At 47.4% G+C, this 18,704-nt stretch overlaps 1 protein-coding gene across 2 annotated transcripts in view; it reads right to left on the bottom strand.

The window, feature by feature from the left end:
• bsna (bassoon presynaptic cytomatrix protein a) overlaps positions 1 to 18,704 on the bottom strand; it is a 344,908-nt gene that overhangs the window by 57,706 nt on the left and 268,498 nt on the right. For both annotated transcript variants that reach the window (XR_007933881.1, XM_051921173.1), the window contains exons 4-5: positions 17,463 to 17,861; positions 113 to 7,072 (exon numbers count right to left, since the gene is read on the bottom strand). Coding sequence is in view for 1 of the 2 variants with exons in the window: in XM_051921173.1 (XP_051777133.1) it covers positions 113 to 7,072; positions 17,463 to 17,861 (7,359 nt within the window). In the remaining variant the exon portion in view is untranslated. The remainder of the gene's footprint in view (positions 1 to 112; positions 7,073 to 17,462; positions 17,862 to 18,704) is intronic.

The raw sequence follows: 18,704 nt of genomic DNA, 5'->3' as shown, positions 1-18,704 counted from the left end.
GAAATCATGGACAACCTTTCAGGCTTTCTACCTTACAAGTCGGGCTTTGCTTCTAATGTCAATTGTTGTTCATTCACAGGTAAACAGACCCAAACTACCCCACAGTACATACCTGACTGCTGTGCAGAGCCTGCTGTTGATACAGGGAGAATTTGGCCTTGGTGGGATCCTCTGACGTCGGACTGACTGGTTTGGGGTCAGACATGGATCTCTGCATAGTTCTGATAGGCCGAGGAAGAGTCTGCTGGCGTTGGGGGGAGTCAGCTGTGAAGTGTTTTTGTGGTGTCACATGAGCCTTGTTGAGACGTTCACTAGATGAAAATGAACTCTCTAGGAGGCGATGGGGGGAAATCGGGGACACAGGAGAATAAAGGACCTGAGGAGATTTGGGTGGCTGGCGAACTAGCTGTGAGAGGGACTCATTGTGCAGATGGTGAGACTGGTAGCTGATATCCAGGGGGTCTGGCTTTTTCTTCTCAAACTTGGACAGACGTGAAGAATGGGTCTCTAATGGTCCTGAAGTCACAAGCTGAATGTTTGTGGAATAAGGGGTAATAGTGGTAGGTACAGTCAACTGAGGCACCACCACACCTTGAGATTGAGATTCTGGTTCCGTCTGGCAAGCCAGACTTTCCCCTTTTTGGGTCCTCTCAGGAGCAGATATGTAGCGAACAATTTCTACTTTGGGGTCATGGGTAGTGATACGGATAGCAGGTGACATTCGGCCAAGTTGATCAGGCTCAGTTTGGCATGAACCATCACTAATGGTCTGAATGGCAATGCTTGAGGTACCCTTAGAAGAGTCTGATTTGGTCTCTGAGTCTGAGTGCTTAGAAAAGCGGGACCTTCTTCTTCGTACAGGCTGTTCCCACTCCCCATTGTCTTCATCATCAGTCTGCACGCTGCAGTCAACACTGCGACGTGAACGCCTCCTCCGGGACATGATGTACCTCTCTTCACCATCCTCATCGTCTGTCTGCACACAGCTGTCCGCTATTCTCTTGACATTATGCTGAGAGTCTTCAAAGTCCACACCATCCTTTAAACGTGGCATAGAATTCCGTTTTTTGATACTTCGAGCTTCAACCTGGTCTTCATTCCGCAATGACATTTCAGAAACAGAACTGGGCAAAGGTCGTGGTGGCACTGCACCTTGCATGACTGCCCCTTCCACATAGGGCTGCCAGTACTGCCCATTCTGACCCATAGTCCTCTGCAGCTCTTGGGACATATCTTGCTGAATCAGGCGACCTGTTTGATCACAGACAATAGGGAATGCCTGTGTTGTCCCAGGTCCTACCACAGCTGGCCCTGCTGCCACAGCGGTAGCCACAGCTACCTTTTGCCTCTTCTGCTCTTCTAGCTGATGCTGCAATTGTTGCTGCAGTGTTTGTATCTGGTCTAGTTGCATCTTCTGCTGGGCCAGCTGTTCTCTCTGCAGGGCAAGCTGAGTCTCACGCTCAACCTGTTGCTGCTGGAGCACTTGCTGTTTGATGGTCTGCAGCTCCTGGATCTCGCGTTGGACCAGCATCTGCTCCTTCTCACGATGCCGTTGCAACTCCAGCCGTTCCCTCTCTAGTTCCTCCTGAAGACGAAGCTGCCGCAGCTTCTCCAGCTCCACCCGCTCCCTTTCCAGTTGCAGGAGTTGCTCCTGCTGCCGACGTAAGCGTTCCTCTTCTTTCTCTTTCTCGGCATTACTCCCTAAGGTACTGCTACTGATGGTGCTGCTCGTGGTCACGTCACTTATAATTGGGGGTGGAAGCTGGGGAGCAGACTGAGGCTGTGTCTGAGGTAGAGGGTGAGGCTGTGCTTGAGTGTGGAGGGGGATCTGACTCTGAGTTTGGGGAAGAGGCTGCTGCTGGCTGGTAGGCACTGATATTGGCTGTACCACTGGTGGCGCTGCTGTAGAAGCCCCACCCATGGGCAAGCTGGAGGCCCCAATGTGACCAGTAGGCTGGGCTGTTGACATAGTGGTGGCCAGATTCACAGAGGGCTTGCCCAGATACACAGGTGTGTCTGCAACCGTGGCAGTGACCGTGGTGCTGGAAACAACTGGAGGTGGTATGAAACGACTGGGTGGTGGGTAGCGGTAGGGCCCCTGGGAGGAGAGAGGCATTCGTGGTGTAACCACAGGTAATCTTGAGAGGCTGGCCAAAGGAATAGCTGTGACATTTCCAGGAGGAAAGGGTCTGTAAAGACCTCTCAGCATAGGTCTTAGGATGGAGGCTGGCTGAGTAGTGATTGGCAGTGTAGAAGCTATCGGTGTGTTAATCGTGGAATAAATCATTCCATCTGCTGCTCTCACTGCTGAAGGGTACATGGGCCTTACTAACCCCTGTCTGGCACCCAAAATGTTGTACTGGCCAAGGTAGCCTTGGCCATGTGCTGGCTGTCTTCCTTCTTGAATGCCTTGGCCATACATCAGGTTGGCTTTCATGGAGGACAGGTTTTGCTGGCCAGGCAGAAGATTGAGTCTGCCACCAGGCCCTCCACCACCAGGCGCTCCATATTGCATCACATCTGAACTGTTGGCATACCTGCCCCCAAATTGATCCATTGAATTGAGAGCAGCACACATTCTGCTGATCTCTCTGGCTGTTGTTGCACTGTACTGGGCCAGGTTCGACTCTTGGAAAGTGGCCAGGTCGTGGGAGGAGTAGCCATAGTCGGTGTTGATGTTTGACATTGAGTTGTATCTGCGCATTGGTAAAGGCTGGTTCATCATATCACCTTGGTGTCGTAGGTCTGTGTAGGAGCCATACTGCATTCCCACACCTAAATAGCCACCTTCTGTAAAACTCACACTATAAGAATGCTTCATTGTGCTCAGATCAACAGCAAGGTCGCCACTTGGTCCCTGGTAAGTAGGATCATTTTTAGTCGGGTAAAAATGTAGCCCAACTTCAGCAAGATTGGTGTCAGACATGGATGGATGGAGACGGCCAGATATTGGAGGAAGGAAAGTCTTTCGATCATCGACGAAGCCTTGGTTGCTCACTGACTGTTCCCTGTACTGATAACTGTCTTGCCTGGGTTCTTGAGTTCTGCTTCCATAAAACTGTGGAGTGGGTGGCATCCGGGGGCCTTGTGAGTCAACTACTGGCCCAGGGCCTTTTTCTGCCATCTTTGGGTGCTGAGTAAAGGCACCAGTGCAGCTTCCTCCGAAGGGGAACTTGTAAACTACATCACAACAGGCCACTTGATTTTCAGCCTTAATCCCAGTAAGGTCCAGGGCATCTGGAGGCTCTTCTGATTTGACAAGCTGTGTGACAGTTGCTCCCTGAGATGTGCTGTCCAGCTGCACCATCATGGCATGAGGTTTTACCCCTGAAAGGTTAACAGCAGCTGACTGACCTTTTAATTCTAAGGCAGCATTACTGAAGAGATCAAGTGGAGGGGCAGGAGGAATAGGAGCTGCCACTGAGTGGCTAGGAGCAGGTGGTACTCTGGGAATTGCGCTTACACTTACTATTGTTTGGGCACTGCTACTCTGACTGACCAAAAGGTCTTTCTTGGCCAAGGGATGAACTTGGTTAGCCAGATTATACCGAGCAAAAGCAGCTTGTTGTTGCTGAAGCTGTTGCTGATGGAGTTGTATTTGTTGCTGCAGTTGCTGATGTTGGATCCCAAGGTCCTCTAGCTTAGCATCTATCATTGGAATAGACTGCTGGGCAATAGACTCAGCTGACTTGCTTGAAGTCAGGCAAATGGCTGATCCTGATCCATGTCCCAAATCAACTCGATTCTGGAATGGATCACCGTAAATCACCGGCTGCTTTGGTTGAGACATGAACATGGAGGCAGCCACCGTGATGCTTACAGTAGCTGCAGTAGACAGAGCCACGTGTGGCTGTTCCTGTGCATTGAGGTTCATAATGAGTGGCTGGACTGCAGTAGAGTGTCGGCTGGGGCTACCCTCAGATCCCAATGAATATCGACGACTTTCTGTGGCCACTGAAGTTAGGTCCATGCCTTGGTCTGTCATAATAACTGGAGCTGGTTTAATGGCAGTGCGTAAATCCACAACACTGCTGCTGGGCAGACGTGGGCCTTGCTCTACTCTGGAAGTCCCAGGAACAGTGGAGATCCTGCATAAGGAGATGTTTTCCATAGACAAAGAGTCTCGACTGTAAGTACCGGCTGTAGTTACAGTGCTGGTGCCAACATGAACTTTCCCCGTTGTCACATGAGTCATGCTACTAGCTGCAGATGCTCGATCCATCTGCAACTGTGTTTTGTATAGGGGCTGTTGTGAGGAGGGCAGTGGCTGTGGTGCTGGTGGTGATGCTGTTGGCTGAGTGTAGCCATGAATAGTTTGCTGACGGCTCAGCCGAGTTGGAGACGAAATGGGGGAAGTGGATGAGTTTACTGTCAGAGGTTTGTTGGGGCTAGTCACATCTGATCCCAGAGTGATGACCATAAAGGGTGCTTCCTGGGAAGACTGCTGCCGTGCCAGTCGTGGTGAACTGGAGCGGTGTGGAGTCTGTGTCCCTTGGGCCATGACTGGAGATGAAGAGCTGCTGCTGGAACTAGGAACTGACATACTTGGGCTGTAAGTTTGGGAAGAAAACTCTGCTGTGTGCATTCGTGAAGGGGTATGAGTGGGGCTCTGAGTAGGTGATGATGATGGAGAAAGTGGGGGACTAGAACTTTTAAAGAAGGAATATACTTTTGATGTGAGGCTGATGCTGCTGGTCTCAGCTGAACTTTGAGGTCCTTCTCTACTTTGGACAGTCTTGTTATCTTGAATTCTCCTGCTACTGCTATCCCTTTGACCATAACTTTGACTATATGCTGAGGTCTTACTTGAAGTGGAGCTGGATGCTGCAGACGTTTGCCGCCCGTAGCCCACTGACTGACTGCTTGAAGTTGTGGTCTGAGGGCTGGATTTTGATTCCCTACTATACATGCTGTACGTGGCTACCGTTGTCACAGGAGTCGTGCTTGTTCTAGAGCCATGGCTTGCCACCCGTTCCTTGAGGGACTCCTTTGAAAAGTGCTGTGTCACTCGCACATCTGGTACTCCCCTGCTTCCCATTCCTGTAGTTTCACTTGGTGAAAATGAAACGGGTGCAGCAAGCTGTGTGGGGCTTGTGCCTGGCGTGAGGAGGGCACTGTTCTGTTCTAGCAACTTGGCAAAGGCAGATCCTGTGTCCAGAAGCTGCTTGTCTTGGAAAGAACCGCCAACAGTTGTGGCAGTGCTTTCCTGCTGTAGACACAAATCAAGAGATGAGGACTGGTGCATTTTGGATATGTTCTGGGATGTCTGTAGGATCTCTTCATAGATATCCTCAGCTTTTGGAAGGTTGTTTTGATAGCTAGGCTGAGAAGGTGCGACGTGTTTGTCATAGCTGTAGTCTTCTTCATATTGATACTGGTGGCTGGGACTCCTGAACTCCTCTTGTTGATAGGCACTGCCGTATGTTGAACCTTGTTTAAGCTGCTGTGTCTGTTGCTTCTGCTGTTTTTGCAGCAGCTCTGCTTTCCTCATCATTTCTTCATAGACCTCCTCTGCACTCTTCAGGGGCTTGCTGGTGGAAGAAGCTGAGGTAGTTGTGGGCTTTTCAGTTGGAGAGTACAGTGACATGAAGGTGGGTAAGTTGTATTCACTGCCAGACTTGTACAGCTTGGAGGTGATCATCTCAAACCCCTCTGCTTCAGAATCAATGGAAGGAGAATATTCAGAGCAGGATGATCTGTGCAACTCCTCCATTTCTGCTGCCTGTCTCAGTTCTTCTGTTGGTGAAGCATCTTCTATTGGGGAGAGGTTGCTGGGGGGAGTTTTGGAGCGCTCTCGTCTCCTCTGAGCCCGCAACTCTTCTTTATCCCTTTTAGTTTTCCTTACTGTGCTCCGGATTCTTTGCTGCTCCACCTCCCGCATCTTTTCTTGCTCCCTCAGAAGTTCTTCCTCTTCCCTCAACTCCTCTTCTTCAGAAGAATCCTCAATGGTGGGAAGAAGGGGACCGTGGGAACGATGCCGGGCCTTTCTCTGCTGCTTTACTTCCTCCAGTCTCTGTCTGCGGCTAGGACTGCTGTCGCTGTCTTCCTCCATGGAGGATAATGAGGTTGGGGAAGTACCAGAGGTGTAACTAGGGGTGGTGGCTGGCAAAGTTGATGAATATTCCCCTCTAGACCTCTCATCAGGAGAACCAGTCAAACTCTCCATCTCTAATTCTGGCTCCCGGTCCAGACTCATGTCATTTTCATGATTAAGCTCTATGTCACGTGTGTAACTGTTAGTGTTGTTCAGCTCAATTGTCTTGAAGCGCCGCAGTCCTCCTTGGGAAGACATTAGGTCATCTGCATCGACTTCTTGGCTACCCTCATAAATGTCTACATGGCCTTTTCCATCTTCTTCATAAAAGCTGCCAGAACTGTGCGAGGTGCGGCGCTTGGACTCCTTTGCTGATTCAGTACCATGCTTATGGCTCTTCTTTGGCTTTGGATACCCATAGCCCTCATCTTCCTCTAAATTATCTTCTTCAGCACTCATTTCCATTATCTGCCTTCTCATGAATTCTTCATCGGTCATCTCGGAGTCAGTTTTCCTGTGTCGGCCAGGAAGCGGTGAGAAGCCACTCTCACTGCTGTCCTCCACATAGTCATGCCGTAGCCTGCTGCTGAAATCATCCGAAGACTCTACCAGACTGTCCCTCTGTTCTCGCTGGTTCTCCCACTCCAAGGAGTCCTCATCTTCCTCCAAAATGTCCTCAAGCTCTTCATCTGAATCAAAGGCTTCTGGCGTAATGGACAGTGAATGGGGCCTCTGTTTCTGTTTCTGATCTTCTCGCTGATCCTGATGTTGCTGCTGCCTACCTCGTGCAGTGGCATCCTGATGTGAAGCTGACTTTGACTCAAGGAGAGGACGCATGCTGCTTTCCAGCTTGGTGAGTTCCGAGGGACTGGTGGGGCTGTGTTCACTGACACCCCTTTCATTTAGTTTCATCTCCTCCTCCTGAATCAGCCCGGTTATTTCACTCTGTGAGCTGGAAATGCCATCAGATGAGTAGCCAGTGTCACTGAGACTCTGAGGGCTTCGGGATAAGTCCTGAGTACTTGACTTGGTAACGTCCTGCAAAGGAAAGAAAGGGAAAATAGTTAGATCCAAAGAAAACGGACTACTTTAGCATGTTTTCCAAATGTTTGGCAGTCACAATATGAAGAAGCTGTGGGGTGGCTTAGTGATACTGTATGTTCTGTGAGGAGAAGCTCTGTTTGTGCTAAAATAGAGATCTCAGCTTGGACCGCTGGTTTAGATGGCTGTGATAGGACTGGAGGTGCCCTACTGTATGTGAGAATGTAAATAATATAATCTGTAAAGACTGTTTTTTTTTTTTTTACTCAAGCTACTTGTTGCCAAGTATACGGGCTGGCTACCCCGAACTTCATTCTGTTTCTTCTGCTCTTTATTTCCACAGATGGCTTATTCAGCAGGATTTGCTCCGAAGATGAGCCAGGAGCAGGAACTCAACACAATTCTGGTTAATATGGCCTCAAAGCTCCTGACCCTGAAACTCCAGGTATTGGAGAATAATGACTGCAGGACGCAGAGTCTGAGGTGCGAGCACAAGCACATGTCACTGCCCAACAAGGTGTGGGCTCTGTTCCTCCACAGTAACGACAATATTGAATCTTAATTTTTAATATTTGAACATACAGCTAACAGGAATCACTGGGAGTGTGCAGAATGGGCTAACATAATAATTCCGTTCTTTACTTACTATGACCTCTCAGGGGAGACAGATGCTTATTATGATGCTCTGAAGACTGAGGTCCTCAAAAGGTACAGAGTTTCCCCAGACCAGTAGGCAAGGATTTGTCATGAATGGCAATTTGACCCAGAGAAGCCAACATGCTCAGAGGACTTTGATTTGGGAAGCAAGGCAGGACACTGGCTACGGCCAGTCGTAAATGACTTGCGACAAGTCCTTGAGCAAAGATCTCCTAATGAATGCCCTTCCTGATTACCTTGCCAAGCCGGTCCAGCGGCAGTCTGTTAAAAATATAGAGGCTTCCATCGTTACCACAGAACATCATTGGGCAGCTATCCGAGAAGGCACAATGGTCTAAATGCCAAACCAGGACAGGACGTGTTCTGAATGAAGAGCCCGCCGGGCACAGCATCAAGACCATGTGGAAGCCGAAGTACAAGCACACACACCCCTGTGCTGTTTCAAATGTGGGGACATTTGGTACACTATACCCCCACTGCCCTCAATTCAGCGAGTCCATGGAATGTGGCTGGATGAAGGGAAAAGGGTATTGTGCACTTGCTAACCCTCTGTCTCTAACCTGCACAGGACTGGTACTAGTTAATGTGCATAAGGTGACAGCTTTAATAAATTCCGGCAGTAACATTTCCAATTTTGCTTGCCGTTTTGTGTTACAGCAACAGTGGTTCAGGATTCATCAAATACGAGGGCTCACTTAGAACACTCACAGTAGCAGTCCTCCGGAATCCTCCTTATCCGGTGCTAGTGTGGCGAGACTTGTCCGACATTAAAAGTGGTTTTACACAACCCACTCTTAAGAAAGTTTTGGGCCTAGTAACAGATGAGAATATTTCATTACTAGCTGCATCTATGCCGTGTTTACAACCAGCCTTGAGGAGTCATGTGGCCCATTCAGTGTGATGTGGTGACGCCTGGAACGTCGCAAGACAAGGCTCAGGATGAAACCACGTTGATGGAGGTCGACTCTGATCCTCTCACTACATTAAAATTTCAATACAGGTAAACTCTGGCCAGTAGCGTAGCATGGGTGACAGCCGCCCAGGGTGGAGGAAAATTCCGCCGCCCCCTTATTTAGGTATGGTTCAAATTTTTACAAGATATTATTATTATTTATTGTGAAATTTTGCCGCCCCCTAAAAGTGCCGCCCAGGGCACTACGTTACGCCACTGACTCTGGCCTCCTTAAAAGAGGAGGAATGGAATGATGATTCCATTAAGTTTGCAAAACATGCAGTCGTTCTGGTTAATTTCCAACACACTCAGCAGCCTATTCCATAGGGCTCAAACTTTGCCCTAAATAATAGTCTTCACTATTAAGGAGTCAAGTGTGAGGGGGAGGTACGCTCATTGTTGTTAGTGCCGCAGTCGTACTGGTGGCAAGACTGTGAACGAGCACACACCCATCTTCTATGAGCACATTTGGGAACTGAAAAGACTCGAGAGCACATTAAGCTCTGATTCGGTGATTAATGAGGAGGTTTGACGCTTTTGCACTACCTGTCCGGATTGTCAATTGAATCAAACTCCTAAAACGGACCGAAATAGGCTAGTCCCCATTCCCCTTATTCATATTCCCTTTGAGTGAATTGGGGTTGACCTAGTAGAACCCCAAGAGCCCTCGGCTAGAGGACATAAATATATTTTAGTCCTTGTTGATTATGCTCCCCGCTATCCTGAAGCTGTCCCTCTGCATACAGCTGCTACAAAAGCAATCACACAGGAATTGGTAGGGGTCTTCGTGAGAGCCGTCATCCCTAAAGAAGTCCTAACAGACCAAGGGATGCCTTTCACCACGGAGACATTCAGGGAAAAGGCTGTTACTCCAGACGAAGCATTTAAAAAACTTGGTATGCCATCCTCAAAGCGAAGGTGTTATAGAGAGGTTTAACCAGACACTAAAACAAATGCTATGCAAGGTGGTCAGTGAGGATGGAAGGAACTGGGACCAGTTGCTTCCCCTTGTATTATTTGCCCATCGGGAAGTCCCCCAGGTTTTCTCACCTTTTGAAATATTATATGGGGGACAACCGTGCATCATATTGGACATTCTAAACAAAGGTTTGGAGACGGGCGAAGGAATGGATCACACCGGAACTTACGACACATTATCTATTACAACTGACAGCGAAAGTGGGAGCGAAGAAGGAAATGAGGTGAGTAGTGAAAATTCAATGCTCTTAAGTGGCATATTTGAACTGGGACGTGCCTCATCAACAACACAGCCTGTCCTGTATGAAAGGTGCCATATGAAAGAAAAAAAATTCAGAAAGAAATGAGAGTAACGGGAAGTGGTGTTGACAAAAATAGAAGGCAAAATTCACATATTGTCGCTTTCTTGTGGTTGAAATACAAAGATGCAGTTCATAACTACTGTAAAAAGATGTACTTATCGTTAAAAAAAGATCACTCAAATACTCAACATATTGTGTGCGACAACTGCTATACATTAATGTCCGCTTTGAAAGGCACTATATCAAAAAGAACAAAAGTAAAAAAGAATGATAGGTCATTTAGTGCTATATAATAGCATCCAGTACAAAAGATACTAGATGAAGGAAAGAAATTCATCCATCGATTATCCAACCCGCTATATCCTAACTACAGGGTCACAGGGATCTGCTGGAGCCAATCCCAACCAGCACAAGGCAGGAACAAACCCCGGGCAGGGCACCAGCCCACCACAGGGCGCACACACCAAGCACACACTAGGGACAATTTAGGATCGGCAATACACCGAACCTGCATGTCTTAGGACGGTGGGAGGAAACCCACACAGACACGGGGAGAACATGCAAACGCCACGCAGGGAGGACCTGGGAAGCAAACCCGGGTCTCCTTACTGCGAGGCAGCAGCGCTACCACTGCGCCGCCCTCTGTGAAAGGTGTTGTATGAAATAAAAAAGACAGAAACTAAGAAAGAAACGAGAGTAAGGGTAAATGATGATGATAAACGACAAAAGGCAAAATTGCCATCTTGTCGCCCTCTTGTGGCAGATATACAACATCGCAGTACATAAATACTGTGTTGAAGATGCGCCTGTGGTCAAAGCCTACTGTTCGTCTCTCTCATTGACTAGGCGTTCCTGTAGGAGATGTTCAGTACTTTATGTACATGGAATGGTTGTATAAATGTAATGTATAAAACCGTCATATTTATTTCTGCTATTATTGTTATTAACACAGTTCAATTCGGGACTTCAACGGCGTATTTTTGAAAAATAAGCAAAACAAGACGTCCCTGAAAAAAATACACTTTTAAAGTTTCAGAATGGATAGATTAAGTACAGTCTACATCGGGAGATATCAAAAATAAATCTAAAACAGGAGTTTATGTGTGCGGTGATCTTACTTCTTCCAAAGGGTAGCTAAAAAAAAAATTCTGGCTGGCTCCATCCTCGCTGGTGTCTCCAGCCATAACATCTTTGCCAGTTCAAAGTACTGCGATAAAAGACACAGAGAGAAAGATGGAACCTAAGAGAAGAAAGGGACCATCCGCAGACCATTGTCTACACCTGCTTTATCCTGGCCAGAGGAGCTGATGCCGATTACAGCAAACATAGGGAACAGAACCATCACAGGTTAGGATGGGGGACCTAAAAGGAAAAATATTTAAATCTGTGAAAGTACCCTATTAGGATGTAGGACCCCGCTGTACAGCACGTGATATACTCGCAATACTAAAATAATAAATCAACAATAACACGTCACAAGGAGTGACAACGCTTTTGTCGGAACCCTTAATGGGCTGGTTAAAAAAAGATGGTCGGGGGTATCGTGAAGTGACACCCCCTGCTAGCCGGCCCAGAGTGCATCCTCTAAAAGGAGATCCGAATTCAGCCAACTGTCATGCGCGCGGAGTCTTTAAGCGGGTTTAGTTCGGGTATGCTGGCGTAGGGGTTAAGGCTTTGACAGAACGACCCCCGACCTGCAATCGAGCTCGAGTCGAAGGGGTTTCAGAAGAATGATGGTAAGCATTGCCCTTTCTTTTCTTTGCAGCGTCAACAGAGCGAGTGGTTCTTAAACGTGTTGCGGCTCAAGTGCAACGGGGGTCCAAGGAGCAGCTCTGCACCAGACCGCCAGTCAGGACGGAAGAAGCGGTGGGCTCAAATCTCACCTCTTCGCCTCATGAAAAGAAAAGCTGCTTTGTGTCCTTTATTGGAAGAAAGAACAGGCAACAATTGTTTTCTTTTACTACTAATAATAAAGAAAACTGACTATTTTGCATTTCTAAAGGGAAGCAAATGCTAACAATTACACAAATGTAATAATAACCCTAACCCGATATCACTGCAAAAGGACGAAGGTCCAAGTCTTTTGAGTCCTGGTGCTTCCTGTTTTGCTATATGGTTGTGAGACATGGACGCTATCCAGTGACCTGAGCTGAAGACTGAACTCCTTGGGTGTACTGTGTCTCTTCAGAGAATCCGTGGGTACCGCTGGGTTGACTTTGTGTTGCTCATGGAGTCCCGCATGAAGCACATTACCTGGCATTGTGAGGGAGCGTCAGTTACGGCACTACGGCCATGGGGCACGACTCCCTGAGGGTGATCAGGCTCTCATGATTCTAATTGTTGGGGACCCGAGTGGCTGGACCAGGCCAAGGGGACACACACGTAACAGCTGGCTGCGGCAGATAGAGGGTCCTTTCCGGAGGGTGGGACCGGACTGCGTGTCTGCCTGGGAGGAGGGGTTGCAAACCGGGATCCCGAGTTGCTTCGTCGTGTGGTGAGTGCGGCAACACGCTGTACCAGTGCATGCTCCCCAACTTGACTTGAATAATAATACATGTTATTTATATAGTGCCTTTCCCGTGCTCAGCATGCTTTACAAAATAAACAACAGGAAATACTGTATATAAAATGGGGGTTGCGCTTATACAACCACCGGGATGGATGGAATATCAAACTGGGATTCGGTAAGCACAACACCACAACGGGCGCATTATTAGTTATTATTTGACTGACCCCTTTACCCAAGGCGACGTGCACAGACCCCTTTAAAAAGCAAAACGCTAGGATTTGAGAAATGTTTACCTCGGTCTGTTGTTGCTATTCGGTTTACATGAACAGATAGTAACGAGCGGATTTCGTCCCCGTGTTGCCTTCTGAGCGCCCGTTGAGTCGCCCGGTGTCGCGCATCACTTGGGAGACGTTGAGGTTACCAAAGGGTGGGTGAGTAGCTCCGGAGGATAAGCGTCCCGTTCCGAAAGGGAAGCCCCGCGTTCAAGCCCCCTTACCCACCATGTACTTCAAATCATTTACAAATTGACGGTTTACATGCAGTGCACTCCATCTTCCAATACTATTAAACGGGCTAATTCATCCCACCCGCTTCAATACCAGCCAGTCCAGGTGTATGTAGTAAAGGACCACTTTATTTAAGGGGTTCACTGACCTGTGGCTGGTATAAAGCACGACTGACCGGCAGGGTAATGAGTCGGTTGCGGTAGCTCAACCGGGTAGACCACTGATAGAACTCCCTAGAGCGCGAGTTCGAATCCCAACCCGAGCAGAGGGGTATTCATATAGGAGATACTCTCTTTATTACAAGGGGTTTATAGAGAAAAGAGAGCGACCCGCACCGGCCACGCGGTTCAAACAGACCGAATTTGGCCCTGAGCTCAAGCCCACAGGATTCATCTCACATAACATGTAAAGTGTCCATTTGTTTGCAGCGCCCTCCATTCTGTCAATGATATGGAAGATTTCTTATATAGGACAACAGGAGGATTAGCTCACCGAGATAAACGAGCCGATTCAGCTCTCCCGTTAAAAAGCGGAGGTGCAGGGTTCGAGCTCCGTCCTCTCCAGCAGTGATAAGGGGTAGGCTATTTATTTAAGGGGTCCGTAGACCTGTCGCTAACATTAAATGCGTCTGGTCGGCATGCTAGTCAGGCAGACTCGGTAGCTCAACCTGTTAGACCACGCATGCAAGGCGGAAGAATGCGAGTTCGAGTCTGCTCCCAACTCTTTATTTGCTGTTAACGGTTAACGGTATAAATGACTCCTATATCATTCGTCTAACGATGACCCCGTGGTGGCACAGCGAAACAAATGGGCGACTTCATCAGCCAAGAGCGATTCGGCTCCGCGATCGAGCCCAGCCGCTGCATAACCCAAAGCCTCAACGGAGGGATCAGCTGCCGAAAGTGCCAAGTATCCGTTTATTTGTAGCGCCCTCCATTCTGTCAATGATATTGAAGATTTCTTGCGTACGTACAACAGGAGGATTAGCTCACCGAGTTCTCCCGGTAAAAAGAAAAGGCTCAGGTTTCGAGCCCGGTCCTCTCCAATATGGGGCCAACCCATTTATTTAAGGGGTCCGCCGACTTGTCACTAACATTAAATGCGTCTGGTCGGCGTACTAATCAGGCAGACTCGGTAGCTCAACCGGTTAGACCACTCGTGTAAGGTGGAAGAGTGCGAGTTCGAGTCTACCCCCAGATCATAGCAGCAACTAAAAAAGAAAACGGCCTCTTTATTTGCTGTGGCCACCGACGAATTAACGATATAAAAGATTTCTATACCTTTCGTCTAAAGGGGACCCCCGTGGTGGCTCAGCGAAACGAGCAAGCGACTCCATGTGCCAAAACTGAGTCGGCCCCGCGATCGAGACCAACAGGGCGCCCCGAGCCGAGTAGGTCCCTCAAGAATGACGATCAGAAAAACTCTTTTATTTGACGTGTGGACGGAGAGATGAGATGTTAAAAGTGCTGAAACTCCGCAGCGAAAAGGACTCAAAGAGTAGCTCTTTGTGATAAGCCCGTTCAGACCCACTGGCCAAGATAAAACAAGCAGTGGGTTCGAATCCTCCTCTTACCATCTGTAGAATAGCATTGGAGAGAGAATTGACATGTAAATGGTCTAAGTATTACTTTTGACATCAGTACATCATATACAACACATATTAAAATGCTATATGAAACCTGCTTTTCTCAGCTACTGTAAACATATATGCAGGATACAGAGAATATCTTTTAGATCTGACAACTGTAATATGTGTTATTTACAGGCTGCTCAAAGTACTGTATTTGTAGCTTTCAGGTAATTTAAAATGGCTGTCACAAGAATCATTTCTGAAGCTAAGAAGTACAGTCACATAACTCCAGTTCCTAAGTCTTGACACTAACTTCCAGTTAACTTTAGGGCAACTTTCAAAATATTTCTTCTTACGTTTAAACTTTTAAATGACCAAAGCCTTACCTACTTATCTGAAATGATCAATACATTGCCATGCATGTGCACCCGGGGATCACCTTCAGTTCTTGACTAAAGTAAGCGATTCTACTCCAGATAAGGAGCGAGCACTGTCACTAACATTTTTTCTCTCTTCCATTCCCAGCACAGAGAAGAACTTCAGTGCCTGACCTCACCCCCAGGGCTCAGTGACGAATCCAATAATGTCTGAAGCTCTGCGTCACACTCCGAGCTTATACCTGAGAGTGGAAATGAGCTCCTGAGCAACCCGAAGCAGACAAATTCAATTTTGTTTAAACTTATACCCATTACTGTGGCTGATTTTTCTTATTACGAAAGGCTGAATTGGTCGATTTTCAGTGGTGAGTCACAATACTTTTCTATTTTTGTCATTAAATGGGGTTGCCCGGCTGGCACCCCACCTCTTACTGTGGGCTTCTAGAGTCTTCCTGGCCATGAAAACATACATGCCAGATCATATAATAACATGCCAGTCAATAAAAAAACTCCAAGGATTAATAAAACAATAATATAAGGTCACATGTTTATAGCTACAGGGCCTAGTGGTTTTACTCCAGGCCAAAAACTAAATACTGTAGCCCAAAATACTCTGATTAGAACTGTTGATTAGTTGCTCATTCGTGTGTTAGGGATTTGCATAAAATACAAGCATGACTGGAAAAAGGGGAATTGTTGTCCCTATCTGGAAATGGAAGAGTGATTGCCTGGATTGCAGCAACTACAGAGGGATAACACTACTCTCGGTGCTGGGTAAGGTCCCTCCTCAATAAGATTTGCAATTATTTGCTCACCTACCAGCGACCAGAGCAGTCTGGTTTTACACCTACGAAGTCTACCATCGACTGCATCCTGGCACTGAGGGTTCTCATGGAGCATAAATGTGAATACTGGCAATTTCTTTGCAGCCTTGGTCAATTTTCATAGCGTTCAACTCAGTTGATCGAGCTGCCCTGTGGGACATTCTGAGACTTTGCGGGATCCCCTCAAGGTTGCTGGACATCATGGCCAGCCTGTATACTGGTACTGTGAGTGCTATGTAGAGTGGAGGCAGAACCTCTGCGTTTTTCCCAGTTGATTCTGGGGTTTACCAGGGGTGTGTTCTTGCTCTTACTCTATTCAATGCTTGAATGGACTGGGTGTTGGGCAGGGTCGTGGTGACCAGCGACAATGTGGCATCTGTTGGCGAGGATAGATTCACTGATCTTGACTTTGCTGTGATCTTCATGGAGTCAATAGATGCTCTGATTGGGGCTCTTGAGAGACTGAGCGAGGAGTCTGAGTGTCTGGGCTTGTGAGTGCTCTGAATTAAAACCAAGATCCAGGTCTTTAATGACCTTTTAGGCACAGCAATCAACAGACTGTCTGCCTGTGGAGAGAGTGTTGACCGCATCGCAAGGTTTACTTAACGTTGGCAGTGACATTCATGACTCTGGTGACTCTTCCTATGAAGTCAATAGACGAACTGGGAGAGCATTGGGGGTCATGAGGTTGCTGGAAAGGGGTGTGTGGCGCTCCCGATATCTATGCAAAAGGATGAAGATCCAAGTCTTTAGAGTCCTGGTGCTTCCTGTCTTGCTATATGGTTGCGAGACATGGACGCTATCCAGAAGAATTCTTGGATACTGTTGGTTTGTCTTTGTGTTGAATGAGCATTTGCTCATGGAGTCCCGAATGAGGCACATTACCTGCATTGTGAGGGAGCGTCTGTTACGGCAATATGGCCATGTGGTGCGATTCCCTGAGGGTGACCTGGCTCGCAGGATCCTCATTGTTGAGGACCCGGGTGGCTGGACCAGGCCAAGGGGACGCCCACGTAACACCTGGCTGTGGCAGATAGGTGGTCATTATTGGAGGGTGGAACTGGACCACGTGTCTGCCTGGGGTGATACCAACCTGGAACCCAAGCTCTTTCTCTGTGTGGTGGGTACGGCAACTCGCTGTACCAGTGCACGCTCCCCAACTTTACCTGACCTGACAATCACTATGAACTGTTACTGATTGTCTTCTGTTCTGATTCTCTTCTCTGTATCCTGCTATAGTACCACTAATTCATTGCACACCACTTTTCCTGCCCAAGAGAAGTAACCTCCGAGATATTGGGATCCAAACAATTTAATCTTCCTCTACACTTTCCACCATTTATTAATGATATCATTGATTATCCAAGAGGCAAAGTGCAGCCAACTAGCCTAGGTCATCAATACTTTGACTGAGACTTTTGTCTGACATACCTGACCATAGAACTCAAGACTTTTATTCTCCCCTGTAGTGCTGTTAATTATGGTTGTTATTTTCTTCTTCTCCATTATGAACTGTTTTTATCCCAGTTGCAATGGAGTTTATTGTCATAACCTGTTTATATTGTTCAAACTGAACCTGTTCTTTTACTCTGCATTGAACGTGATCTGTGTGTTTATGTCATGTCGTATGGTTCACTGTAGTTGTGGGTTTGTGTTTACTCAGTGAAGGGTGCCATACAAAAATAATACCAAAATGCTCCAAAAACTCTCACCTCCTGGTGTCGTACTTTTGTAGCATCTGCTATCCTCTTGGCCTCCTTTGTTGTGGATGTCATCTCTGGAACCTCTTTCTTTGGTGCCGGTTTGGTTTCTTTGGAGATGGCTGTAATCTGTGCATCCTTGCTTGGCCTCACCTGCTTCTGATCTTTCTCAGGTAGTTCACTAGGCTTGCCAGCTGGAGTTTGAGAGGGAAGAGCCGGGGTGGAGGACACTGCTGACACTTGTGGGTGACCTGCTGCTTTCCCCTGCTGCACTTGAGTTGCCGGTTGGTGTCGTGGTGAGCCCATCGCTTGATGTTTCGGAGAAGGCTGAGGCACTGGTAGGGGGGCATCTCCCAGGCTTCCTGAGAGCAGTCGTTGGGTTTGACAGTTGAGACACAACCATTCTTTCTTCTGCAAAACAGAACAAACATGCCAAGGTGAGTAGGGTACAGTGTTTCCATTCTCAAGGCTAGTATGTGCTTTGTTGTGGATGTATACTATAAGGCACCATCTTTGTTACATATACAGTATATGCACTCTTACATGCATCCTGGCACAAACATTCAATTTGAAGCAAAAATCTGCAACAGACTCTATAAGTATTGTTTTTTTTCAGTTGGGTAAACATTCAAGATTCATTGGCAAACATGACAATAACAGACGTTTATTTATTTAGGAAAATGTGAACAAAAAATCTATTTATTAATTCCCTAAACCTGCTAGTTTGGGGTTAATGTGCCAGTCTGTCACAGGGAATTCTGACGTGTATATATACGGTAATTGTATGACCTCGACATCTTTAGAATGGTGATGGAAACCAGAGTATTTGGGTTGGGGGGCAGAGTCAAGTGTAGAAGGAATATTCGGACTCCACACAGACCGTGACCAGGCTGTTAATCCAGTCCAGTAATCATTGAAATCCATTCATTTATTAACCTGCTTAACCAGTTCTTGGTTACGAAGAGCCAGGACCTTTTTCTGAGTAGTTTTGGACACGAGACAACAGCCAAACCTGGACAGCACAGCACACTCAAGCTCAGGCCCACCCTAGGCCAATTTAGAGTTGCCTAACCTGAACATCTTTGGGATGTGGGAAGATGACCAGAGAAAACCCATACCCACAGACGAGAATGTGCAAGTTGAAAGGACACATCAAGCTAGGACTCGGGAGATTCGAAATAGCCGAACTAACAAATGTGCCACCTTGTGATCCTTAATCAGTCTGATAGAAATTACAGCCTGAATGTGGACCTG

This window comes from Erpetoichthys calabaricus, chromosome 18 (assembly GCF_900747795.2).
Source record: "Erpetoichthys calabaricus chromosome 18, fErpCal1.3, whole genome shotgun sequence".
In the NCBI taxonomy this organism is placed as follows: Eukaryota; Metazoa; Chordata; class Cladistia; order Polypteriformes; family Polypteridae; genus Erpetoichthys; species Erpetoichthys calabaricus.
This window is presented reverse-complemented; position numbering and strand designations above follow the sequence as displayed.